The following is a 27,351-nucleotide window of genomic DNA, read 5'->3' as shown; positions in this document are numbered from 1 at the left end:
GTCAAGTTTTACAGAGTACTAGAAAACTAGAACAAAACTAAAAAATTTAGCCATTTCAGCAATGTTGCTTACATCCTGGTTACCAAAGCAGCCTAAAACAGGTCCCATTGTCCTTAAGTGATGATTGCCCAGGGACAACCCCTACCTTTAACAGTCTCCAGGTTCAACTGTAATGGCAAAAGGCAGTTTATGTGAGACTTTTTGGAGGAAAAGAATGAGAGCAAGTGACCCAACAAATGAACTATGCAGCCATCCCCACCACAGTGCCTACCTCTCACTGCTGCAGGAAAAGGATTGGCAAACTTGTTGATATATTCTGCTTGAGCATCTTCCACATTCTCACGCCCTTTGAAAATTATCTCCATAGCACCCTGTCATGAGAGGGGTTAATGAATTCAATGGAGATTGCAACCTGGACAGACGTCCCTCAACTCATTAACTCATTATCTGTGATTGCCAATCTCTTGGTAAATCCAAGTGTACTGGAGTGAAGGGCCAGCTCCAGGTGCCAGGGCACAGAAATGGGAACTGCCTGGAGTCAGCCATCACGATTCCATGATGGGGCTGTGTGATGGGACGCTCAGCTGTGGCCCCAATAACAGGCAGCCCAGGCAAAGCCAGGAGCTTGTTTCCCCAGATTCCGTCCTACCATCAGCCAAATGCACTGATCCAAAGACGTGTGGCCTATTTTCCACTATTACATCCGTGGTCTCCTGCATCAAGGGGAAGTAAAATGCTGTTTTCCTTTTTCATTATCCTGAACCCTGAGTACAAAATTCTGTGGCCAGAGGATGCCACATTGAACTGCAAATGAAGAAGTATGAGGAATTGAAAAATAAGCCTTCACATCAGAATCCCTAAAAGTCAGCTCAGACGGTGTGGGGTGTAGTTATCTGGTTCAACACCAACAGCTATGTGAAAGCAGGAAAGGAGTGAGGAACAGGCTGAGCAACAGGAAGTACCTTGCCCAAAGTCACCGGGTTCAGAACAAAACAAAGTCACCAGGGTCAGTTCAGCTTCTGTGGGCTCAAAGGAGTGGCCCTGGGGCCCTCCCTAGGAGATGAGATGGGGTTGGGGGAAATGTCCAATCCTCCCAACAGCTCCTTCAGCTGACTCATCTCTTTACTGACAATCTCAAAACCCTGAGCATGAGATTGCAGCATGGGCCTGAAGTGAGAGTGCAGGACAGGAGGCCGAACTGGCCCTGGGGCCCCAGGAGGGAAACTTTCCAAGTTCTAGGCCCCATCTCCCTGGAGTCTGGATCCATCCTGGGGATCCTGGCCTCTTTCCAACATTTCCCAGCTGTGCTTTAAGCTCCTGCTGAGAGGGTACAGTCTCTAGGCCCAGGAAAAAGGAAAGCTAGAGATCCTCACCTTTGCTCCCATGACTGCAATCTCTGCTGTGGGCCAGGCATAGTTGGTGTCACCACACAGGTGTTTGGAGCTCATGACATCATAGGCACCACCATAGGCCTAGAATAGACCCACAAGACGAATGTTAGCGCTTGAGTCAACCAGATCCTGTCCCTGACAGATCCCATGAATCCAAATGAAATGAGAATGAAAAGAAGAAGAGCCCCCGCCCCTTCGCCCCCTCCGGGCTACTGAAAGCCCAATGTGTGTGAGACCAGGGAGCCAGAGCAGAGACTCCCTGGGTGCCGGCCGGCAGCTCTCACGATCAACACCATTCTTTCACAGCTTCTTCCCACTGCTATTTTCAGTTCCCAGAGATGACCATGGACATCTCTGCAGGATGTGTCCCCAAGTATGTAAACGCTGTCCTCACACCATCTTTTGGGTGAGCATACACTCCTCCTACCCCTGCTGCAACTCTCGGCCACCTCTCCAACCACGACCATGAGGTCAGGAGGGATGGGCTCCCAGGCTGCAGTGACCTTCTCACCTTCCTGGTGATAACTGTGACTTTGGGCACAGTTGCCTCAGCAAATGCGTAGAGAAGTTTGGCGCCATGCCGGATGATGCCCCCGTATTCCTGTGCTGTGCCTAGGTAACGAAGAACAGTTACTAGATACCCGCAATAGCCCTCACAAGGTCTGCCTGCCACTCTCAGCTGTGAGGTCTTCCCCTGCTCCCCAAAAGGCCAGGAGAGGAGCAACCCTCACACAGCCCCATATTCTGGACAACCAGACTATGGAGAAGTCACAAATCTTCAGGGAATTTGCAAAATCTCCAAATGAAGTGGGGATCTCAGTAGGAAAGCCACCTCTCCTGGCTCCCACCTCTGTCAATGACTTACCAGGCAGAAAACCAGGGACATCAACAAAAGTGATGAGTGGAATGTTGAAAGCATCACAGAACCGGACAAAACGAGCCCCTTTCACAGAAGAATTAATATCCAAGCATCCTAGAAGAGAGAAGTTATCCAGGCTGAGCTTCTGGGCAATTCCCAGTTCCACTCACAATCCAAAAGCGATTTCTATAGAGGCACCAACATCTCCTCTTCAGAGAATGGAAAAGGGGGACTCTCACTCCCCAGGAAAGACAGGGCAGACAGGAGAACCCACCTGGCACTGGCCGAGGAGGGCCTGGGCGTGGCCTCCGCCCCACAAGCTCCCTTGCTGGGAGCACAGCCCCGTGCAGACTACCAGGCTCTACCTCACACTGAAGGACGGCTGCCATCTGAGGCACAGCCTAGTTTACCCCCATGGAACCGTAGTGGGAGGTATCATTTAGGGGCTGGTCTTGGAGTCCCTGTAGCTTGAAATCAAACCCTGGCCCCACCAATTACAGCTATGTGCCCTTGGGAAAGAACTTTATGTTTCTGAGGTGAGGTTCCTAACCTGCAAAGTAGGATGTTACTACCTCCTACCAAGTTTGTAAGGATTAACATGTTAAGCTCCCAGCTTGTTTTGTCTTCCGGACAGAAAGTATAGTGTCAGTCACCGGTGACTGACTGGGCACTTAACGTGTTAAAGGAGATGGCATCTATAAAGTGACATGAAGTAGAGTTCAATTACTAGTAAATCCCCCTCCTAGAACAATTATCAACATATTCTATGAGGCCAGCACTACCCTGATACCACAGAAGAAGGATATTATGACAGAGAATGCAGACCAAAATCCCTCATCAACACAGATGCAAAAATTCCCCAATATATCACCAGTTCAAATCCAGCAATATATAAAAACTAATGCATCATGATCAAGTGGCATTTATTTCAAGAATTCAAGGTTGATTTAACGTGTGAAAACGAGTGAAACTACTAAATAGGAAAATAATATGGTCATCTCAACATATATAAAGCATTTGCCAAAATTCAATATTCATTCATAATTAAAAATTAGCAGTAAACTAAGAGTATGATGGAACTTCTACAATCTGATAAAGAATATTTACAGCCCTAGTCGGTTTGGCTCAGTGGATGGAGCGTTGGCCTGCAGACTGAAGGGTTCTAGGTTCGATCCTAGTCAAGGGCACATGCCCAAGTTGCGGGCTCAATCCCCAATAGAGGGCGTGCAGGAGGCAGCCAATCAATGATTTTGTCATCATTGATGTTTCTATTTCTCCCTCTCCTTTCCTCTCTGAAATCAATAAAAGTACACACACACACACACACACACACACACACAGTAGGTCCTTGGATTACGTTGGAGATCCGTTCCTACAGTGGGACGTAACACGATTTTTGCCGTAAGTCGAAACCCACCTACATAAGCACCTACATCACTCACATGGAGCACATACACAGTAGTAATGAAGTGAAACAGTAAAAAAATTTAAAAGAAAGATAACAATTCCTGACTTTTACTTGTGGTAAATAAATAATAAAAAACAAAGCACATATGTACATAAGTCGAAATGACGGAACTTTTTTTTTTATAAATAAATGGGAGATGGCGACATAACCACAAACGATGTACATCGAATCCGACGTAACCCAAGGACTGCCTGTATATTAAAAAGAGTAGCTACAAAAAAATTTAACATACTGGTGGATCAGAAGAATAAATAAATCTCCAATTTGCTCTATACTAGTGCTGTCCAAAAGAACTTTCTTTTAGATGATGGAAATGTTCTCTGGCTGTGCTAGTCAATGTGGTAGCCGTTAGTCACATGTGGCTATTACGCACTTGAAATAGGGCTAGTACATCTGAGAAACTATGTTACTAACTAGTGCCCTGGTGCACAGATTCATGCACATTGAAAGGAAATTAATTAGAATAAATATTTTAATATGAATGTCAACAAAAACAACCAAATTCACGGTCGACAATGACAGATCGAAACACACGCATGCGATTGGCACCAGCAAGTCAACGTTTATTTTTTAATAAATCATTATTGTTCAGATTATTACAGTTGTTCCTCTTTTTTTCCCCCATAGCTCCCCTCCACCTGGTTCCCACCCCACCTCATGCCCTTACTCTCCCCCCCCTCCCCCCCACTGTCCTCGTCCCTAGGTGTTCCATTTTTGGCCAGTCTCTTCCCTCACCCCCCACACCCCTTTCCCTCCCCGCTGGAGAATTGTCAGTCCACTCCCTTTCTATGCCCCTGATTCTATTATATTTACCAGTTTATTTTGTTCATCAGATTTTTTATTCACTTGATTTTTAGATTCACTTGTTGATAAATACATATTTGTTGTCACTTTGTTGTTCATAATTTTTATCTTTACCTTTTTCTTCTTCTTCCTCTTCTTAAAGAATACCTTTCAGCATTTCATATACTACTGATTTGGTGGTGATGAACTCCTTTAGCTTTTTCTTATCTGTGAAGCTCTTTATCTGACCTTCAATTCTAAATGATAGCTTTGCTGGGTAGAGTAATCTTGGTTGTAGGTTCTTGCTATTCATCATTTTGAATATTTCTTGCCACTCCCTTCTGGCCTGCAAAGTTTCTGTTGAGAAATCAGCTGACAGTTATATGGGTACTACCTTGTAGGTAACTGACTGTCTTTCTCTTGCTGCTTTTAAGATTCTCTCTTTGTCTTTTGCTCTTGGCATTTTAATTATGATGTGTCTTGGTGTGGTCCTCTTCGGATTCCTCTTGTTTGGGGTTCTCTGCGCTTCCTGGGCTTGTAAGTCTATTTCTTTCACCAGGTAGGGGAAGTTTTCTGTCATTATTTCTTCAAATAGCTTTTCAATACTTTGCTCTCTCTCTTCTTCTGGCACCCCCATAATTCAGATGTTGGTACACTTGAAGTTGTCCCAAAGGCTCCTTACACTATCTTCATATTTTTGGATTCTTTTTTTCTTTTTGCTTTTCCGGTTGGATGTTTTTTGCTTCTTTGTATTTCAAATCTTTGACTTGATTCTTGCGATCCTCTAGTCTGCTGTTAGATCTCTGTATATTATTCTTTATTTCAGTCAGTGTATGCTTAATTTCTAGTTGGTCCTTTTTCATATCCTCGAGAGTCTCACTAGATTTCTTGGAGGTTTCTAGAAGATTCTTGAGTAACCTTACAACCATGGTTTTGAACTCTATATCCAGTGGTTTGTTTTCCTCCATTTCTTTCATTTGTGACCTGTTTCTTTGTCTCCGCATTTTGGCTGCTTCCCTGTGTTGATAGAGTGGCCTTGTGTGCTAGGTGTCCTATAGGGCCCAGTGGCTCAGTCTCCCCAATTACCTGAGGTGGACACTCTTGGTGCACCCCTTTGTGGTCTGTGTATACAGTCTTGTTGTAGTTAAGCCTTGATTGCTGTTGGTATCACTGGGAGGAATTGACCTCCAGGCCAATTGGTTGTGAGGACCAGCTGTGACTACAATGGGAGAACTGCTGTGCTGGAGACACCCTTATGAGGCAGGACTTGCTTCAGTGGGGCTTTGCTGCTCACTGAGTCTGCCTCTTGAGTGTGGCACTTATGGATGTGAAGATTTGTAATCTGGTATGGTCTCACACTGACCACTGGGTACACTGGCTCTTGGATCTCCAAGGAGGTGCAAAGTCAGCCACTGCCTGAGGCCATCCAGCAGGAACTACAGAGAGATCTGCAGATTCCTCCTCCTTGTTTGGGGTTTGGAAGTGCCCAGATGAGGCCCAGCTGTGAAGCAATGCAGTCTGCTGCTGCCAGGCCTTTGGCCTTCTTTTGGAAGCTTTGGAGCTCTTTGACCCAGCTGCAATTTGTTAGGTGTTAGGTTGCAAAAGGACAGTCCATTCATATGCAAAAGCCACTGGGCACAGCTTGGGTGGGGTTGTAAATTGGGTGGGGTGGGGTCTCAGGGAATCACCAGGGTGGAGCAAACAGCAAAGGCTGCCAGTCTGCTTTGCCTTGGAGAGGTCCCCAGGTCTCTGTGTCCTGCAGCCCCTTGCAGGAACAATGATTGCTGCAAGCACCTCTGAGAGAAAGCCGCCCTCATGTTCCAGCCCGATGCCAGACGTCCCATTCCTCCCCATATGAGTCTGGGTCCCCAGAGTCTCGCCCAGAACGGGAGCTTGTATCTCCCTCCTGATTGAAAAAAACAACAGCGCACCCAGTTGCCCGCCCATTTCGCGCGCACTTCCGCACCTCCTACCAGTCTCAATGCGCTTTTTTCTTTCCTTCTAGTTGTAGAACTTCCATTCAGCCAGCTGGTGGAATGGATGATATTGGTTTTGTCTTTTAGTTGTAGTTTTGATGTGGTTGTGAGAGGCAGCAAGTACAGGTGTTTACCTATGCCACCATCTTGGTTATCTCCCTCAACATTTATTTTTAAATTGCCAGTGCGCATCATATGTACCGGCCGGTTGGTTGGACAGTCAGACAGATGTACAGTCAGTCACTTAGCCTTATATATATATAGATTGTATTTAATATTAATTATTTACTTATACTATTTTAATTATTTACTTCTACTATTTTATTTATTTTAGATTTAATTATTTTTTAATTTTTATAGCAAACATCCTGGATAGATCTATATTTTCAAGCAATCCCTATCAAAAACATATGCAGTTATTTTGTAGATATTGTTAAACAGATCCTTCTAAAATTCATATGGCAATACAAAGAAGACAGACTAGTCAAACAGTATTTAGAAAAAGAACAAAAATGGAAGATGGACACTACTTGACTTCAAGACATACTTACAAGCAGGTTTCTCAACCTTGGCATTGACATTTTCAATTGAATAATTCTTTGCTGCGGAGGTTTGTTTGTGCACACAGGATGCTGAGCAGCATTTCTGGCTTCTACCCTAGATAGTCCAACCCCCAACCCCCTGTGAAAACCAAAAATGTTTCCAACATTGCCATATGTCTCAAGGATATCAAAATTGTTCCAGGTTGAGAACTATAAAGTACAGTAATCAAGACAGTATTGGCAGCCTAGCCGGTGTAGTTGAGAATCAACTTATGAACCAGGAGGTCACAGTTCAATTCCTGGTCAGGTCACATGCCCAGGTCATGGGCTGGATCCCCAGCAGGGGCAGTGCAGGAGGCAGTCAATCAATGATTCTCATCATTGATGTTTCTATCTCTCTTTCCCTCTCTCTGTGTCTCTGAAATTATTATTTTTTTTAAAAAAGACAGTATAGGCATAGGCATAAAGATAGGCAAAAACAACAATGAAACAGAACAAATTGTAAAAAAATATACCCACAAACTGTTATTAGACCAGGCACCAAAACAATACAATGTGGAAAGAAAGTCTTTTTACAATGGTGTGGAACAATTAAATATCTGCATGGGGCAAATTTTTTTAAATAAAAAATTAACTCCTATTTCATCTATAAATTATATGCAAAGATAATTCATTCCCGGTCAGAGCACACGCCCAGGTTGCAGACTCAATCCCCAGGGGAGGGTGTGCAGGAGGCAGCAATTGATGCTTCTCTCTCATCAATGTTTCTATCTCCCTTTCCCTTCTCCCTTTCTCTCTCTGAAAGCAATAAAAAAATATATTTTTTTAAAAAGTCCCTCTTGGAGAGAAACCAAGATGGCGGCATAGGTAAACACGGGAGTTTGCTGCCTCGAACAACCACTTCAAAAATACAACTAAAAGACGGAACGGACATCATCCAGAACCACAGGAAAGCTGGCTGAGTGGATGTTCTACAACTAGGAGGAAAGAGAAAAGCATACCGAGGCTCAGAGGAGGCGCAGTGCTGAAGTAAAATACTAAGGTTCAGAGTGCATGTGGAGTGGGCTGGAGGCTGAGGGCGCGGTTGTTTTCAATCGGGAGGGAGTCTCAGGCTCTGAGCTCCAGTTCCGGGCGAGTCTCTAAGGACCCAGACTCATACAGGAGAAGCGGGACTGTCTGGCATCGCTCAGAACCCTAGGGCAGCTTTCTCTCCGTGGGGCTTGCAGTGACTACTGGGACACTGAGAAGCAGAGCCTCTGAGGGCAAGACTGAGAGCAGCCATAATTGCTAACCCCGCCCTGTTGATCCTGTGGGACCCGCCCCGCCCAAGCCCTGCAGGGAGGCTTTTGCTGGATAGCCTCAGGCAAAGGCTAGATTAGCACCTCCCTAGAGATCCAGGAGCCAGGAAGCCCAGAGGTCAGAGTGGGACCATCCAGCTTTAAGCTCCGTGGAACCATAAAAGACACACTCAGGAGGCAGACTCAGTGAGCACCAAAGCCCCATCGAAGCAAGTCTAGCCCCAGAGGGGTGTCTCCAGCACAGAAGTTCTCCCACCGCAGACACAGCTGATTCTCACAGCCAATTGACCTGGAGGTCAATTCCTCACAGTGATAACTACAACAATCAAGGCTTAACCACAACAAGACTGTGCACAAAGCCCACAAGGGGGTGCACCAAGAGTGTCTACCTTAGGTAATTGGGACACTTAGCACAGAAAGGCACTCTATCGACACAGCGAAGCATAAAAAAATGCCGAGACAAAGAAACAGGACACAAACGACAGAATTGGAGGAAAGCAAACTGTTGGATATAGAGTTCAAAACCACACTTTTAAGGTCTTTAAAGAACTGTTTAGAAGCCCTCGAAAAGACTGGTAAGACCGCCGATAAATGTAGTGAGATCCTCAAGAAATCTAATGAGACCCTCGATGTTGTGATAAAGGACCAACTAGAAATTAAGCATACACTGACTGAAATAAAGAATATTATACAGACTCCCAACAGCAGACCAGAGGAGCGCAAGGATCAAGTCAAAGATTTGAAATACGAAGAAGCAAAAAACACCCAACCGGAAAAGCAAAATGAAAAAAGAATCCGAAAATATGAAGATAGTGTAAGGAGCCTCTGGGACAGCTTCAAGCGTACCAACATCCGAATTATAGGGGTGCCAGAAGATGAGAGAGAGCAAGATATTGAAAACCTATTTGAAGAAATAATGACAGAAAACTTCCCCTACCTGGTGAAAGGAATAGACTTCCAAGTCCAGGAAGTGCAGAGAACCCCAAACAAAAGGAATCCAAAGAGGACCACACCAAGACACATCATAATTAAAATGCCAAGAGCAAAAGACAAAGAGAGAATCCTAAAAGCAGCAAGAGAAAGAAAATCAGTTACCTACAAGGGAGTACCCATACGACTGTCAGCTGATTTCTCAACAGAAACTTTGCAGGCCAGAAGGGAATGGCAAGAAATATTCAAAGTGATGAATACCAAGAACCTACAACCAAGACTACTTTATCCAGCAAAGCTATCATTCAGAAGTGAAGGCCAGATAAAGAGCTTCACAGATAAGAAAAAGCTAAAGGAGTTCATCACCACCAAACCAGTATTATATGAAATGCTGAAAGGTATCCTGTAAGAAGAGGAAGAAGAAGAAAAAGGTAAAGATACAAATTATGAACAACAAATACACATCTATCAACAAGTGAATCTAAAAATCAAGTGAATAAATAATCTGATGAACTGGTGATTGTAATAGAATCAGGGACATAGAAAGGGAATGGACTGACTATTCTTGGGGGGGGGGGGGGCGGAGAAAGGGGTGTGGGGGAGAGTGAAGAGATTAGACAACAATCGTGCACCTATGGATGAGGACAGTGGGTGGGGAGTGAGGGCAGAGGGTGGGGTTGGAACTGGGTGGAGGAGAGTTATGGTGGGAAAAAAGAGTAACTAATGTAATAATCTGAACAATAAAGATTTAATTAAAAAAAAAAAATACAACTAAAAGACGGAATGGACATCACCCAGAACCACAGAAAGGATGGCTGAGTGGAAATTCTACAACTAGAAGGAAAGAGAAAAGCATACCGAGACTCGGAGGAGGTGCGGTGCGGAAGTAAAATACTAAGGTACAGAGGCGCACGAGGAGCGGGCTGGCAGCTGAGGGCGCAGTTGTCTTTTTCAATCAGGAGGGAGTCTCAGGCTCTGAGCTCCAGTTCCGGGCGAGTCTCTGGGGACCTAGACTCATACGGGAGAAGCAGGAGTGTCTGGCATTGGTTGGAACTGGAAGGTAGCTTTCTCTCGGAGGTACTTGCAGCAATTGCTGGGACACTGAGAAGTGGGGCCTCTGAAGGCAGGACTGAGAGCAGCCATAACTGCTTGATCCACCCGCCCTGTTGATCCCTTGGGATCCGCCCCGCCCAAGCCTTGCACGGAGGCCTTTGCTGGATAGCCTCAGGCAGAGGCTAGATTAGCACCTCCCTAGAGTTCCAGGACAGAAGTTCTCCCACTGCAGACACAGCTGATTCTCACAGCCAATTGGCCTGGAGGCCAATCCCTCCCAGTGTTACTTACAACAATCAAGGCTTAACTACAACAAGACTGTGCACAAAGACCACAAGGGGGAGCACCAAGAGTGTCCACCTCAGGTAATTGGGGAGGCTGAACCACTGGGCCCCAGAGGACACTTAGCACAGAAAACCACTTTATCAACACAAGGAAGCATAAAAAATGCGGAGACAAAGAAACAGGACACAAATGACAGAAATGGAGGAAAGCAAACTGCTGGATATAGAGTTCAAAACCACACTTTTAAGGTCTTTCAAGAATTTTCTAGAAACCGCTGATAAATGTAGTGAGATCCTCAAGAAATCTAGTGAGACCCTCGATGTTGTGATAAAGGACCAACTAGAAATTAAGCATACACTGACTGAAATAAAGAATATTATACAGACTCCCAACAGCAGACCAGAGGAGCGCAAGGATCAAGTCATCAAAGATTTGAAATACGAAGAAGCAAAAAACACCCAACCGGAAAAGCAAAATGAAAAAAGAATCCGAAAGTGTGAAGATAGTGTAAGGAGCCTCTGGGACAGCTTCAAGCGTACCAACATCCAAATTATAGGAGTGCCAGAAGAAGAGAGAGAGCAAGATATTGAAAACCTATTTGAAGAAATAGTGACAGAAAACTTCCCCTACCTGGTGAAAGAAATACACTTACAAGTCCAGGATGCTCAGAGAACCCCAAACAAAAGGAATCCAAAGAGGACCACACCAAGACACATCATAATTAAAATGCCAAGAGCAAAAGACAGAGAGAATCTTAAAAGCAGCAAGAGAAAGACAGTCAGTTACCTACAAGGGAGTACCCATACGACTGTCAGCTGATTTCTCAACAGAAACCATGCAGGCCAGAAGGGAGTGGCAAGAAATATTCAAAGTGATGAATGCCAAGAACCTACAACCAGGATTACTTTATCCAGCAAAGCTATCATTCAGAATTGAAGGTCAGATAAAGAGCTTCACAGATAAGAAAAAGCTAAAGGAGTTCATCACCACCAAATTAGTAGTATATGAAATGCTGAAGGTTATTCTTTAAGAAGAGGAAGAAGAAGAAAAAGGTAAAGATACAAATTATGAACAACAAATACACATCTATCAACAAGTAAATCTAAAAATCAAGTGAATAAATAATCTGATGAACAGAATGAACTGGTGATTATAATAGAATCAGGGGCATAGAAAGGGAATGGACTGACTATTCTTGGGGGGGAAAGGGGTGTGGGGGATGCGGGAAGAGACTGGACAAAAATTGCGCACCTATGAATGAGGACAGTGGGTGGGGAGTGAGGGCGGAGGGTGGGGTGGGAACTGGGTGGAGGGGAGTTATGGGGGGAAAAAAGAGGAACAAATGTAATAATCTGAACAATAAAGATTTAATAATAAAAAATATATAAAATAAATAAAATGCTAAAAAAAAGAAATAGAATTTCATTATATTTTAGATTTGAATAACTCTCAACAAATTAAGATGTTTAAAAGATTCACAATATGAAGTCTGAATAATGATGATATTGCAAAGACAAGATTGTGCACAAAGCATCCAAAAATCTCGCTGTGGTTTTACCTTGGACACAACCATGGTCTGTTACAAAAGTAGATCATACATACAAAGGTATAAAGAACAATAAGTTTTTAGCTGAAGGCAGCAGTCCTTTTAAGGGACATCCCCGGCAATCCAATGAGTAGTAGAATTTCAGTATATTAAGCTCATGACGATGCTGAAGAATGTGATGTCTTATTCAGTAGAGTCTTCCCCGACTACGATTTCCTCCTGCTCCTCAACCTCGGCCACCTCTACTTCCCCTGAAGGCTCCTCTCATAATTAAAGTTGCCCAACTTGCTGCTATATTTCCCACTAGGAGGATTATAAATCTGCCTTGCATCTCTTTTTGGTCCTGCTGGAGATTTCTTGGGTGGGTGAACCAGAAGTTGTATCTTCAGTGGCTCTCTTTTGCCCAATTTCAACCTTCTGTACAGGTTTCCAGGATAATGTTACTGTGCTCTTATAAGAGGGAGGAATGTGGAAGAGATCCTTGATTAAAACATTGATGTTATTTGTTCTTTGCAATGCAACAACTTTTATCTTGTTCTCACCTGTTTTTAAGGCCTCGCCTGTTTTACCCTGGAGAGCCAAGCGAAGTCATCTGATATAAACCTGCAGGCCCCATGCAAAGTACTGCAGCCTAATTTTAAAATCTTTGAGCTTTTCTACATTCAGTTTGGCTGTTAAGAAATCTGGAAGTTTTCAACCCAACTGGTGAAAGCTGTACAACAAACATTCCACATAACTGAACTGCAGCTTAGGTTCTTCATTACCAGCATTCTCCCCATTTTCTGCTCTTCTGGAGGGAGAGGCATGTACTCCAATAGCTTTTCAAACAGTTTCCTTAAATTTGTTTCTAGCTTTTCCATGTCACCACAAAACGGACTCATTTCCGCCAACAGTTTCAACACCTCCAACTGTATATCAAGACCCCCCACTGGAGTAGTTAAGGAGCTGAGGTTAGGTAGAACCTGCTCACAGAAGTCAGTCACAAACCTTGTGGAATGCACGTTTTTCGAGAAGAGGGGTACCGCCTGCCGAGTGCACTGTAAGAGCCTGTCCACACAGTCGGGATCTGATGGGTTGAAGGTTTGTTCTAGGTCAGCCTGTTCAGCCACCAACTCTACAAGTGGCTCTCTTCCACTCACTGTCTGTAAGCTCTTTAACCCAGACAGTTTCTTCATGAACAGGACAAATTCTTTGCCAGTCACATCTTCTAGGACCTTTTTGGATTCAGTTAGTATAAGTTCCTCTACTTCCTTTGTTAAGACCTCATCTGGTAAAGTCTTAAGTTTTGTAGAAAGGAATTTGATTGCTTGTTCTCTAACGATGTCTTCTTGAAGGATTTGGCTGAATAAGCCACCTAAAGTCCCTTTTGCATCCATTTTAACTATACTTGATAGGGCATTGTTCACTAAGTTAAATTCTGCAGAGTCATATGTTTGCAAAAGTTGGGTTAGAATATCTGCTACTCGGGGAAGATTTTCTCCAGTGGCAAATTGAGGAAGCTCTTTAATTGCTTGCCGTTGAATTGATACATCTTCATCCTCACAGAGGTCTAACTGTGCCTTGATAGCAGCATCAGCCAATTCTGGAAAATGCTTAAAGAATTTTGGAATAAACGGAGCTGCTAATCTTTTTTCCTTGGTACCACCTTTCACACCATCCAGTACCACTTGATAGGCATCTTTATGCTGCCCACTGGCTCCGTGGCATCGTCTGGGAGGCCATAGTTGCGGTAGACCTCCTCCACGGTCGGCATGGCGAGCGACAAGCCGAGGGCTCGCTCCTTCGGTCGGCGTTGTCCTCGCCGGCTCCGCCGCCGCCCCCAAAGTTCAAAGTTAGGTGTTTTTAGATGGATAAATCCAGCAAAAACAAAGTCCAAGGCAGATTCCTGAAGCTATCACTGGTATTCCTGTTTCTTCATAAGTTTTGTCACTGGCTAAGTGGGACAGGCTGGCCAGCCTCTGCGTGGACAGCTGGCTGCATGTTCCCTCTGGGCCATGTCCCTTTAGGAGCCATCAGTTCCTCCTTCGCTCTGTACATCCTGACTTGAGGCTTGCTGAGCCCTGCAGAGAAAGCCCTGCTGCCCTCCCATACCTAGAAGCACATTGGAAAGAAAATTTTCCTCCAGAAATAAAATACACTTTTCCATGTCAGGATCCCATACATGAGAGGAAAGCAGCATCTAAGGTCCCCCCTCCACACTCCCAACCCCACCCAGAGCACAACCATGGAAGAGTCCCTGACACCTGGCTGTGACTCGGGTCTGGCCCTATCACCAGAAAGCTGTAGGGCACAGACACAGCGAGATTTAACTTGTCACATCCTCTGTATCTGGAACCACTGAAGGCGCTGGAGGTTAAACTGACTAAGACACCAACACCCTTGCCCTCATGGAACTCAGAGTTTCACGGATGAGTCACAAATCTAACTGAAGGGAACAAAAAGTAGACCTCTGAAAAAGTTAAGACCTTACAAGTTCAGGAGGAAAGTTATCAATAAGGCCTAAAAAATAGGAAAGTATAAAAGAAGCACTTGAGAAATTGACATTAAAAGAGAAAACAGAAAAAAAAAAAAAGAAACAAAATAAATAATGTATTTAGAACAGTGAAAAAAAAAAAAAAAGAAAACAGCTTTCATAACAACATCTATCTGAGTTTTTTCTTTGGCTTGGAAGGCCATGTCCGAGGAACAAGCAGAAGGTAGACACCGAGGGCCAGGCAGCCCTGACCCCCCCCCCACCACCACCACCGGAGGTTTATGGGAGCGTCCCCTTCCCACCTGAAGCCACGTTAGGCTGGTTGCCAACAATTCCAACGGTCCTCCCGTTCATTCTTGCAAATCCAACAACGATGTTCTTGGCATAATTGGGCATGATCTCGAAAAATTCTCGCTCATCAACAACCTGCAGGGATAAATTAACTCGTGAGCTCAAAACGATAAAGAACAAGATACAACTAATGACATTACAGAACGGCAGAGAGGGTTAGCCGCCACCCCACCACAGGCTCTCCAAGGAAGCAAGACAGACAGAGGGCACCTTCTCCCTGCTGGACGGGAAAACCCCTGTGCACACTGCTAGGGGAGGATACACCAGTACAGCCTTTTTATTTTTATTTTTTTAATGTTTTTATTGACTTGAGAGAGAAAGTGAAACATCACTGTGAGAAACATTGATCAGCTGCCTCCTGCACAGCCCCTACTGGGAAATGAGCCCACAACCTAGTCATGTGCCCTGACCAGGAATCAAATCAGTGACCTTTTTTAAAAAATATATATTTTATTTTATTTTTTACAGAGAGGAAGGGAGAGGGATAGAGAGTCAGAAACATCAACGAGAGAGAAACATCGATCAGCTGCCTCCTGCACATCTCCCACTGGGGATGTGCCCGCAACCAAGGCACATGCCCTTGACCGGAATCGATCCTGGGACTCTTCAGTCCGCAGGCCGACGCTCTAGCCACTGAGCCAAACCAGCCAGGGCTAACCAGTGACCTTTTGATTCATGGGACAACCAAGAAGGCCTTTTTAAAAGGCTCTATTTGAATTTGGCATTTTTTGTGTGTGTGTTTTTTAATATATTTTATTGATTTTTTTACAGAGAGGAAGGGATAGAGATAGAGAGTTAAAAACATCGATGAGAGAGAAACATCGATCAGCTGCCTCCTGCACACTCCCCACTGGGTATGTGTCCACAACCAAGGCACATGCCCTTGACTGGAATCGAACCTGGGACCCTTCAGTCTGCAGGCCAATGCTCTGTCCACTGAGCCTAACAGGTTAGGGCAGCGGTTCTCAACCTGTGGGTCGCCAACCTGTGGGTCACGACCCCCCCTTTGGGGGTCGAAAGACCCTTTCACAGGGGTCATCTAAGACCATCGGAAAACACATATATAATTACATACTGTTTTTGTGATTAATCACTATGCTTTAATTATGTTCAATTTGTAACAATGAAAATACATCCTGCATATCAGATATTTACATTATGATTCGTAACAGTAGCAAAGTTACAGTTATGAAGTAGCAAAGAAAATAATTTTATGGTTGGGGGTCACCACAACATGAGTAACTGTATTAAAGGGTCGCGGCATTAGGAAGATTGAGAACCACTGGGTTAGGGTATGAATTTGGCATGTTTTAATATTTTTGTATTGATTTCAGAGAAGAAGGGAGAGGGAGCAATGGAAACATCAATGATGAGAAAGGATCATTGATCGACTGCCTCCTACACAGACCCGGCAAGCCGGACATATGCTCTGACCAGGAATCAAACTGTGACTTCCATGGTTCATAGGTCAATGCTCAATCACTGAGCCACACTGGCCAGGCTGAATTTGGCATTATTCATTACACTTTTTAACTTTATTTTTAAATCATTTCAAGCTTATATAAAAATTTCTAGAATCACTTTTTAAAATGTATATATCCTTTACTCAGATTCCCCATTAACATCTTTAATATGTTTTTATTGATTTTTAGAGAAAGAAGAAGGGAGAGGGATAGAGAGAGAGAAACATTGATGAGTGAGAAACTTCATCAATCAAGTTGCCTCCTGCATGCCCCCTTCTGGGGATCAAGCCGGCAACCTAGGCATGTGCCCTGACCGGGAATCAAACCTCTTGGTTCATAGATCAATGCTCAACCACTGGGCCACACTAGCTGGCTAACATTTTACCACATAAGCTTTACCATTCCTTCTCTCTCCCTACCTATCTCCCTTCCCTCTCTCTCTCTCCCACTCTATCTGTGTGTGTGTGTGTGTGTGTGTGTGTATGCATTCTCTTTCTACATATATATGAATACTAGAGGCCCAGTGCATGAATTCGTGCATGGGGAATGGGTGATGGGGGACGATCGGGGCCTGCCAGCAGGAAGAAGGACTGCAGGAGGTTGGCCAGCAGGCCCCGATTTAGTTGTGTAGCTGTGCTGAGGTAGCGGCAAGCAAAGACCACAGACAGAGCACCCCAAAACAGCCTGAACACCAGCTAGGCTCTGAGATGGAAATACAGCTTTACTTCGCTGCCCGAGCTCAGGCCGCCTCACTCTCCCCAGGGCAGAGTTGCTGACAGACAGACAAGTCGTCTCCTCTACCTCAGACACACATTTACTCAGGGCTCCGCCCCCAAGCATGATAGGTAGCTGACTTCAACCAAGGGTGGCACACTGCCATAGGAGCACTAGCCAATCAGCGGCTGGGGGCCAGAAAAGGGTGGGGCCTCGCTAGAAGTGGCTGACAGGGGCAGAAGGGCAAGCAGCGGTGGGTGCAGTGGCAGAGGTAAGATGGTGGTGGTGCTTACTTTATGTCTTTGCAGTTAGGTTGCTGCCTTGCCCCTTCTGCCCCCTCTGAGCTGCTACTCTGTCTCCATCAGCATCGGGGTCGCTCTCCTCCTACAGGCTTCCCGGACCCAGATTCTCAGGTGCCCAGAGGCTTAGCCGGGGGTAGGGACCGCGGGAGGTTGGCAAGTGCAGGAGCTTGGCTGTGGGAGTGCACTGACCACCAGGGGGCAGCTCCTGTGTTGAGCATATGCCCTCTGGTGGTCAGTGCACATCATAGCAACTGATCAACCGGTCATTCCGGTCATTTGGTCGTAATGGTTGCTTAAGCTTTTATATATATAGATATACACACCCACAAAATTTTTTTCCTGATCCATTTGAGAGTAAGTTACAGATGTGATACCTCTTTACCTCTAAGTTTCTCACTGTGCATCTCCTACAAAAAAGGACATTCTCTTATATAACTATAGTGGTATTATCAAAATCAAAAAAATAACATTAATACTATTATCTATTATAAAACCTTATTCAAATTTTTCCAGTTATTCCAATAATATCCTTTTATAGCAACCAAAACCTGGTGCTAGAATCTTAGCCTAGATCACCTGGGGCTTTAGTGGTCATGTCTCTGTAGCCTCCTTTAATTTTTCCCTTCAATCTTTGTCTTTCACAATCATGACATCTTTGAAGACTACGATCGGTTATTGATATATTTGCCTTCTGTTTGGATTTGCTTCATGTTTAATTTCAGGTTAAACAGAGTATCATAAGAGTGTCCCTCTAGTGAATCACATCAAAAAACATATGGCGTTGGGGGATGCAGAAGGTGGAAGAGGGTAAAGAGAAGATAAATGGTGATAGAATTGACTTGGGGTGATAAACACACAATATACAGTGTAGATTTGTACACCTGAAGCCTATATAATTTTATTAACCGATGTCACCCCAATAAATTCAATAAAAAGGAATATTTAAAAATAAAATAAAAAGATACATGGTATCAATTTCTCCATTAATGATGGTGATATATGCCAGGTTTCTCCCTTATAAATTACTATTTTTTCATTTATAAGCATTTTGTGGGGAAATATGTTGAAACTATGTTCCTATACCTCATTAAATTTTCACCCACTAGGTTTACCATTCATTGATGATTCTTGCCTGACCCAATGGTAATTGCCAATTGGTGATTTCTCTATCTCCATTTCCTTTCATTTCTTAATCAGCTTTATACTGTCAGAAAGATCTTTGCCTTTCTTATTTATTTGTATCATCCACAGTATGAACTTATGGATTCCTGTTTTATTTATGTAGATTGTAATCTCTTATCAACATTATTTTATGTTCACATTGACCCACATTTGCCAGTGAGAACACATTCAAGGTGGCTCCTAAATCCTTTTGATGTTTCTCCATCATTCTTTGAGTACTACCTTACATTCTGGAATTACCTTATTTTTGGGTTCTTGCATATTTTTTCCTGCCTCAAGTGTTGAATTAGCTCCTTTCTCCAAGGGACCCACATTCCTTTAAAGGGAAAGTGTGTGTGTGTGTGTGTGTGTGTGTGTGTGTCTGCTTCTAAGAAGCTGTCCTAAAGGACAAAGCTAGGAAATCCACAGGCACACACACTATGTCTAAAACTGATATAAAAAACCATGCATGTGTACTGATAACTCTAATTCTAGTCCAATTCAACTACAGTGTTCATTCTAGCCCTCACCCTTCAACATTCATTAACTCCTTTCTCCTACAGTAGACACTTTACTACCGTTATCCTCAAAATTTACTTACATATTCTATCCCAAAATACAGAGAAAATGGTTTCAGACTGGCTCATTCATATGACTGCAAAAGCACAAACCCAACTAAAATTCAGGATTTCTTTACCACTACTTCTGTCATTAAACTAAAGGTAGTTTTATTTTAAAGGATTTCCCCCAGTCTCATTGCATGTCTTTGCCTCCTTTGTCAAATATTAATTGACATACTAGTAAAGACATGGGTTTATTTCTGGGCTCTTTATTCTGTTTCACTGTTCTCTATGTCTATGCCAGTACCATGCCTCTTGGTTACTATGGCCTTGTAGTATAGTTTGATATCAGGTAGCACAATACCTTCAACTTTGTTCTTATTTCTCAAGATTGCTGAGACTATGAAGGCTCTTTTGTAGTTCCATATAAATTTTAGGAATATTTGGGTTCTAGTTCTGTGAAGTATACCATTGGTATTTTGATAAAGAATTGCATTTAGCCATAACCGGTTTGGCTCTACAGGGCAAAAGGAGAATCGGGGGCTCATGTCTGAGACCGATTTTACCTTCTTCACAGTATTTTTTGGACCTAAAATGACCCTTGCCATGTATGCTTTTGTTTTCTCTCTCTCACTTCCTAGTAAACGTGAGGTCCTTGAGGCAGGGATTTTGTCCATCACGGTGTCAGATAGAGCCAGCACTGGGAACAGTGCCCAGCCATTAGTATCTGGTAAAGTGGCAGAGTCCAAACTGGGACAAGAAAGCAGAAGCAGGAGGGGTTGAGGACTCCAGAGGAATAAGAAGATTGAGGGCTGGAGAGTCAAGGAGCAGAGGTAGTGGGAGAGGGACAGGCACAACTGTGAGGATGTAGACAGTGCTGAAGGCTGAGGTCAGAGACGGGCAGGCTGGTAAAAGCTCTCATGGTGCTCAATAGGCTATAATCTAGCAATGAGGAGAGGCAGAGTCTGCCCATGGTTACTGACTCACGCTGGCTCCCCAGAGTACAGGAGGAGAAGTAATAGGTCACTGGGGGAGCCAGGTCTCTGGGAGAGGCTGTGCCTATAGAGTCATCTGCTTCTGGTAAGCAAGGACTGCTGAGAACACAGGGTGCATATGAGAGTCTGAAGGAGACAATGGCCATCAACAGATGCTCTGATACTGTCCTTTCTTCATAACAATCCAGGGATCTGCTATACCAACAAAAAGGTACAAATGACTCCTATCTCCCCAGAGTGACTGACCTATGTACCTATCTACACAGACACACACATGCGCACGCGCGCACACACACCTCGACATTGTCAGAGGATACGTATGTACTTTCCTTTCTCTAGAAAGGCAAAATGCCCTCTAAGCATAAGGCTCCAAACAAAGGCACCTAACAGTCACCTGGCCTCAACTGCAGACTCTAGGGCCATGGCCCCTTCTCTATGCACCTGAGAGTGCCATCAAAAACTCCTGAGCTCTGTTGGACCAATTGGCTCCTTCTCCCTCCAGCCCTCAAGTCCATCCAAGTGGGTGGAGTGCCTACAACCACTAACTCTTCCCAAAACACTCTACTCAGTGGTCCCTGGTCTTGGTCCACCCCATGCTCTGCCTGTACTGCCAGGTGTTAAGGCCTGTGGGTCCAGCGCCTCCTCACTAGGATAAAGCACAATGACCATGGACGTGGCTGAGCTAGCACAGGCAAGACAGGCAGATGCGGCACTTACAGAGTGTATGATGTCCACCATGTTGTAGGCTTTGGTAGATTCCAAAGGGACAATGGTATCAAGCTCAGGTACCAGACGGTCACTTTGGATAGAAAAAGAAGACGATACAATCAACACCAGAAGAACCAGTTATCTTCTATGAGTGGGGGATGGGAGAGGAAATGAGGGCTGGGCTGATTCGTCCTTACTGGACATTCAAAGCAGTCCCCAAAGATGTATTCCTTTGTTACCACCACATTAAACTGGACCTAAGCTTGGTATTAATCCAAAAGATCTGTTTTCATTTAGAAGAAAAAAATGGGCTTACTCCCCTGAAGGTGATTCCTTCATTTATGCTCTCTGAATAACTCCTGCGTCCTAGGTACTGTGTACGGCACTAAAGGACACTGTAGCAAACACAGGACCCAGTTTAACTTTCCGAGGCATCATAAAGAAAAGAACAAGGACGTGTAAATGCAGTCAGAGTTCTGCTGAAATTACTTGGGTTTACGTTCCCTGCTGGAAGGCAAATCTGCTGGAGCTCCTCTAAAAACCAAAGCAGCTGGCCCCCTGATGTGACAAGGACTAACCAGTCACACAGGCTCCTGGCTCTCAGCTTCCTCCTGCCTCTGTGACTCTAGGAGCCCCGCAAGGGCCCACTCCCAGGCCACAGGAGGACTCAGCAACATGCCCCTCCCCATCAATCTCTCATCCCTTCCTGTCCCATGTGGGCAGGCTGAGGTTGTTCTGACCCTGAGAGATAGCCGTGGGATGAGATTTGCCTTATCAAACCACATGCCCAATCCAGCCCAACTTCCTAGAGAGCTCTGCACTGGGGCATTGGGTACAGCCCTACCAGATAACAAAATACTACCATTTACACGTATGCATATAGCTTCCCTAAGATCCTATGAAGAGGGGGTATGGTTGGGCCAAAACAGGCTACTGGTATTTAGACATTTCTGAGCTCCTGGGCCATAACACCTTCAAATGATGTCCTAAATCTCCGATTTACTCTGTGGTACCCCCCTCCCCTCCACACACACACACATCAGGCAGTAGCCCCAACAGCAAGAAGAAAAGAAAGCCTTCTCTAGATGGCCAGCAACACACCCTTCCCCAGGACTACCCCAGCCTCTGGCCACAAGCAGGTGTACATAAGAACATTTCCTAAAAGGCATGCTGTCTGTACCACTTCACAATTATTTCATATCAAGACACACACCCAAAAACTTCCATCTCTAATTCTGGACAAAACAAGACTCTAAGAAATCAAATTTTTTGGCCACTCTTTATTCCCAAACTACCTATCAGATATTACACAGAGGAAAAAGGAAAAAAAAAAAAAAAAAAGTAAAACCTTTCTTTGCTCCTGTACACAGACATCTCACCATTGCCCACACCTGGGAAACACACCACTGCACCCCACAATCTAACCCAGGCTACCCACTGGGAGAGATGCTGCAGGTCCAGCTAGGGCAGAGTGGCCAGACACAAGCAAGCCAACCTACAAAATGAGAGAAGGTGCTGCAACTCACCTGGGATCATGGCACTCTCGGATGGGAGCTGGGTCTTGGCTGCTGAGGGGCAGGTAGTTGAAGAACTCCCGGAGATTACACAAGGCGTCCACATCATTTTCGAAAGCTCTGTGAGCAACACCTGAGAAAACAAGAAGAATATAATGGGCCAGGCAGCCTGTCAGCCCAAAAATGCTGCTTCATGCCCACCTGCCCCTTCTAGGGCATGTCTGAAGCAGACTGCTGATCGCTCTGCCTTCCGCACCCTCCACCAAGGATGGGCTACCACATACCTTCCGGCTGACCTTCAGTTCAGGCAGCCTGTTCCCTCTGCTCGGTACCTCTGCAAAGGGCACCCCTTTCTTATTTCAGATCTTTGCTCTAATGTCACCTACTCAGACAGGCTTTCCCTGACACCTCCCTAGAACACACCCTTCCCCCAACACCCTTCACTGTCCATCCCTGTACCATGTGGGAGTTCTCTTCACACTTTTCCCTGCCGCACCTGTCCATTTCCTTCCCTGTGTCCTGCCTGGCATCTCTCCTAGAATATCAGCTCCAACTGGGTAGAGACCAGGCCTGTCTTACCCTGTAGTACTGCATCGAGAATGATGCTTAATTATATGTCAATTACCTCTCAACAAAGCTGGGAAATAAAAAAGTAAACGAATAATGGCTGGCACATAATGTCATGGTTCTCAGCAACGGCGGAAGGAGGAAAGGAGGGAACCACCTGGCCCCAGTGAGGATTAAACCATCATTCCTCAGGAACAAGCAGAAATCGTAGACCAGCCAAATGAGGCCAAAGACATGAGAGAGAAAGGAGGGCCAGAAGCTCTCTCAGACTCACCGCACCGGACCCCCTGCTTCCACTGTTGCCCTATAGTCTCTTCTCTACACAACTAAAGTTAGCTTTTTAAGTCAGATCATGTCATGTCTCTAAACCAAGCCTCTCCCTGCTCCCCCGTGCCCTTCACTATGCATGCCAGACACTCTCCTTCCACAGGGCCTCTGCCTAGGCTGTTCCCTCTGCCTGCAATGCTTCTCCCCTCGACAGCCATGCAGGAAACTCCTTCAAATCTGCTCAACTATTCTCTTCACAATGCAGCCGGCCCTTACCACCCTATTTAAAACTGCAACAATCCCAACCCCCTTTACTCTGCTCTACTTTTTCCACAGCACATATTACTTATTTATTAAGCTTACAGTTTATAGTCTATCTTCTCTGCTAGAATATAAGACCCATAAAGGCAGAGATCTTTTTGTGTCTTTCACAAATGTATTCCTGGGACATAGGACAATGCTTGAAATAGGCATTAAATGAATACAGGGTGGGGCAAAAGTAGGTTTACAGTTGTGCCTATGGAAAATAATACAATTAATAATAATTAATAAATAGCACGAGAATAAACTGTTTCATGTACTCACAACTGTAAACCTACTTTTGCCTTACTCTGTTTGTTGATGAATAAAAAGTATGTTCCTCAGACAGAATTCTTTCATTCAAGATTTATAAATTTGTACAGCCACTTTGGAGGACAACATGGCAGTTCCTCAAAAAGTTAAACAGTTACCACTTGACCCAGCAATTCCACTCCTAGGTATATACCCAAGAGAAACAAAAACTTGTACATGGATGTTTATAGCAGCATATTCATGACAGCCAAAGTGAAAACAATTCATGACAGCCAAAAAGTTTAATTGATCAATGGATAAACAAAATGTGGTACAGCCATATATTGAAATATAATCTAGCCCTAGCCGGTTTGGCTCAGTGGATAGAGCGTCAGACTATGGACTGAAGGGTCCCTGGTTAGATTCTGGTCAAGGACACATGCCTGGGTTGCAGACTGAATCCCCAGTGTGTGGCGTGCAGGAGGCAGCCGATCAATGAGTTTCTCACATCATTGATGTTTCTAACTCTTTCTCCTTCTCCCTTCCTCTCTGAAATCAACAAAAATATATTTTTTTAAAAGAAATATTATCTAGTAAAAGAGGAATGAAGTACTGATTTATGCTACAATATGGTAAGTAAATATTATTGTGCTCAGTAAAACAAATCTGTTTGAAAACACTACATATTATATGATTTCATTTATGTTCATACATATTAAAATAGATAAATCCATGGAAAGAGAAAGTAGATTAGTGATTGCTTAGAGCCAGAGTATTTTGAAGGAAATGGAGAGCAAATGCTAACAGGTAGGGGGTTTCTTTCTAGTGTGATGAAAATGTTCTAAAATGGACTGGTGATACTTGAACAACCTGTGAATATATTAAAACCACTGACTTGCATACCTGAAATGTGTATTTCACATGTATGGTATGTGAATTAACTAATATATAAAACCCTAATATGCAAATAGACCAAACGGTGTAACAACTGAACAACCAAACAACTGGTCACTATAACGTGCACTGACCACCAGAGGGGGCGCGCAGAACATGGCGGGCGTGGGTAGCAGGTGGCAGAGCTCAGAACGTGGTGGGCAGGTGGCAACAGGATGGTGGAGCAGGTAAGCAGGGCACCAAACCAAGGCGGGGCACCGGTTGCTGTCATTGGGGCAAGCCTGTGGTGGTTACTGAAAATTCTTTGCTCCCATGCACCGCCGTCCCGCCCAGCGCTTGCACCTGCTGCCAGCGCCGGCTCCACTTGTACCCGCTGCCAGTGCCAGAGCTGCTGCTCACACCCGCTGCCGGCACCCAGCACCGGCCCCAATCGCTCGGCGCCATCAGCAGATGCGAGCAGCGGCTGCCAGCCCCGATGGCCCCTCAGAGCTTCTCCATCTCTCCCTGCTCCTGAGGAGCAACTGGGGCCGGTAGCTGCCTCTCGCACCCGCTGCTGGTGACAGCTCTGCTCACACCCGCTGCCGATGCTGGCCCCACTCACATCCATAGCTAGCACTGGAGCTGCCACTCACACCACTGCCAGCGCCCGGCGCCGGTCCCGATCGCTCGGCACTGTCAGCGGGTGCGAGCAGCAGCTACTGGCCCTGATCGTCCCTCAGGGCTTCTCCACCTCCCCCTGCTCCTGAGGGGCAATCGGGGCAGCAGCCGCCACTCGCAACTGCTGACGACGCCGGCCCCACTTGCACCCGCTGCTGGCGCCGGCCCCAATCACTCTGCACCATCAGCAGGTGCAAGCAGAGCCAGCACCATCAGCACATGGGAGCGGTGGTGGTGGGAGCAGGGCTGCCGGCAGAGAGGGGACCAAGGGCCACAGTGGGAGGGGCCTCAGCGGGGCGCGGAGGATGTGCTGAGACCCGCCCCTGTGCCCACCGCAGCCTCGCAGCCCATAGTCCTTTCATGGTGCACGAGTTCATGCACTGGGCCCCTAGTATCTCAATAAAGCTGTTATCAGAAGTCTATGTCCACCACAAACATGTAATATTTGTTGAAATAAAAAATAGATATTTCATCAAATCTAAGATGTAATCAAAACTAAACATTATTTTATATCCCAGTAAGAAATAAAAACTGCTGTCAAGTAAGCCCTGAGACAGAAGAATGATGACAAGCTATGGTGGATTCTTGGTGTGTATTGGAGCTGATGGACAAGGAAAAAAATGAATCAAGACTTTCACGAGGCTACTGGTCAAGATGGTGGTATAGGTAAATACAGTCCTTGCATCCTCCCATAACTACATCAAAATTACAACTAGACCACAGAAAAACCATCATTCAGAACCACCTGGAGTTTAAGTGAATAAAGTTCTACGACTAAGGATATAAAGAAACCACATCAAGACTGGGAGGAGTGAAGACACAAACTAGCTGGTCCCGCACCCAGGTGTGGCAGATAAAAATCCAGTGGGTTTGGCTCAGTGGTTAAAGTGTCTGTCAGCCTGAAGACTAAAGGGTTCCGGGTTCGATTCTGGTCAAGCGCATGTATTTGGTGGCAGGTTCATTCCTGGCCCTGGTCAGGTGCACGCGGGAGGCAACCAATCGATGTTTCTCTCACATCGATATTTCTCTCTCTCTGTCTCTTCCCTTCCCTTGTACTCCCTCTAAAAATTAATGGAACCCTAGCTGGTTTGGCTCAGTGGATAGAGAGTTGGCCTGCAGACTGAAAGGTCCCAGGTTCAATTCCGGTCAAGGGCACGTGCCCAGGTTTCAGGATCAATCCCAAGTAGGGGGTGTGCAAGAGGCAGCCGATCAATGATTCTCTCTCATCATTGATGTTACTATCTCGCTCTCCCTCTCCCTTCCTCTCTGAAATCAATAAAAAATATATTAAAAATAAAAATCAATGGAAAAATACCCTTGAGTGAGGATTACCAAAAAAATAAATAAAAGGGTAATAAATACATATTTATCAACAATTGAATCTAAAAAAAAAAACAAAATAAACAAACAAGCAGAACAGATTCAAAGAATATTTTGATGGTTGTCAGATGGGAGCGAGGTTGGGAGATGGATGAAAAAGATGAAGGAATTAAGAAGTACAAATTGGTAGTTACAGAACAGTCACAGGATGTAAAGTACAGCATAGGAAGTATCTTCTATCTATATATATAGAAGCCAATATGCAAAGTGTCTTCTCAGGAGTTTGACCGGGAGATGGAGAGTTCAATCGTTCACTATGAAGTGCGCTGACCACCAAGGGGCGGTGCGGAACAAAGCAAGGCCCTGGCCAGCAGCTGGCAGCCGGGGAAAGGATGCCCCAGCCGGCAGCCGGAAGGAAGGCACCAATCGGCCCTGATTGCCGGCCAGGCCTCGGGACCCTACCGGTGCACAAATTTCGTGCACCAGACCTCTAGTAGTCAATAATATTCTAACAACTATGTATGGTGTCATATGGGTACCAGATTTATTGGGATGATCACTTCATAAGTTACGTAGTGTCCGATCTCTGGACTGTATATCAGAAACTAATATAACATTGTATGTCAACAGTAACTGAAAAATGAAAAATTATTTAAAATAAAAAATCTAAGACTTTACTGAAATTAAGACATGCCTATATGTTATGTACACTAAGAAAGAAA

At 44.9% G+C, this 27,351-nt stretch overlaps 1 protein-coding gene and 1 pseudogene across 1 annotated transcript in view; both read right to left on the bottom strand.

The window, feature by feature from the left end:
* PCCB (propionyl-CoA carboxylase subunit beta) overlaps nt 1-27,351 on the bottom strand; it is a 63,143-nt gene that overhangs the window by 1,729 nt on the left and 34,063 nt on the right. Inside the window, exons 8-14 of the mRNA XM_070433468.1 lie at nt 22,385-22,505; nt 20,868-20,949; nt 14,907-15,030; nt 2,257-2,364; nt 1,903-2,003; nt 1,374-1,472; nt 272-371 (exon numbers count right to left, since the gene is read on the bottom strand). Coding sequence (XP_070289569.1) covers nt 272-371; nt 1,374-1,472; nt 1,903-2,003; nt 2,257-2,364; nt 14,907-15,030; nt 20,868-20,949; nt 22,385-22,505 — 735 coding nt within the window. The remainder of the gene's footprint in view (nt 1-271; nt 372-1,373; nt 1,473-1,902; nt 2,004-2,256; nt 2,365-14,906; nt 15,031-20,867; nt 20,950-22,384; nt 22,506-27,351) is intronic.
* On the bottom strand, nt 12,072-14,168 carry LOC138992441 (apoptosis inhibitor 5 pseudogene; annotated as a pseudogene).

Source organism: Myotis yumanensis, unplaced genomic scaffold (genome assembly GCF_028538775.1).
Source record: "Myotis yumanensis isolate MYYU_CA2020_CCGP unplaced genomic scaffold, mMyoYum1.0.hap1 SCAF_14, whole genome shotgun sequence".
Taxonomy (NCBI): domain Eukaryota; kingdom Metazoa; phylum Chordata; class Mammalia; order Chiroptera; family Vespertilionidae; genus Myotis; species Myotis yumanensis.
The sequence above is the reverse complement of the archived record's forward strand: the minus strand, read 5'-3'. Positions and strand labels throughout refer to the sequence as shown.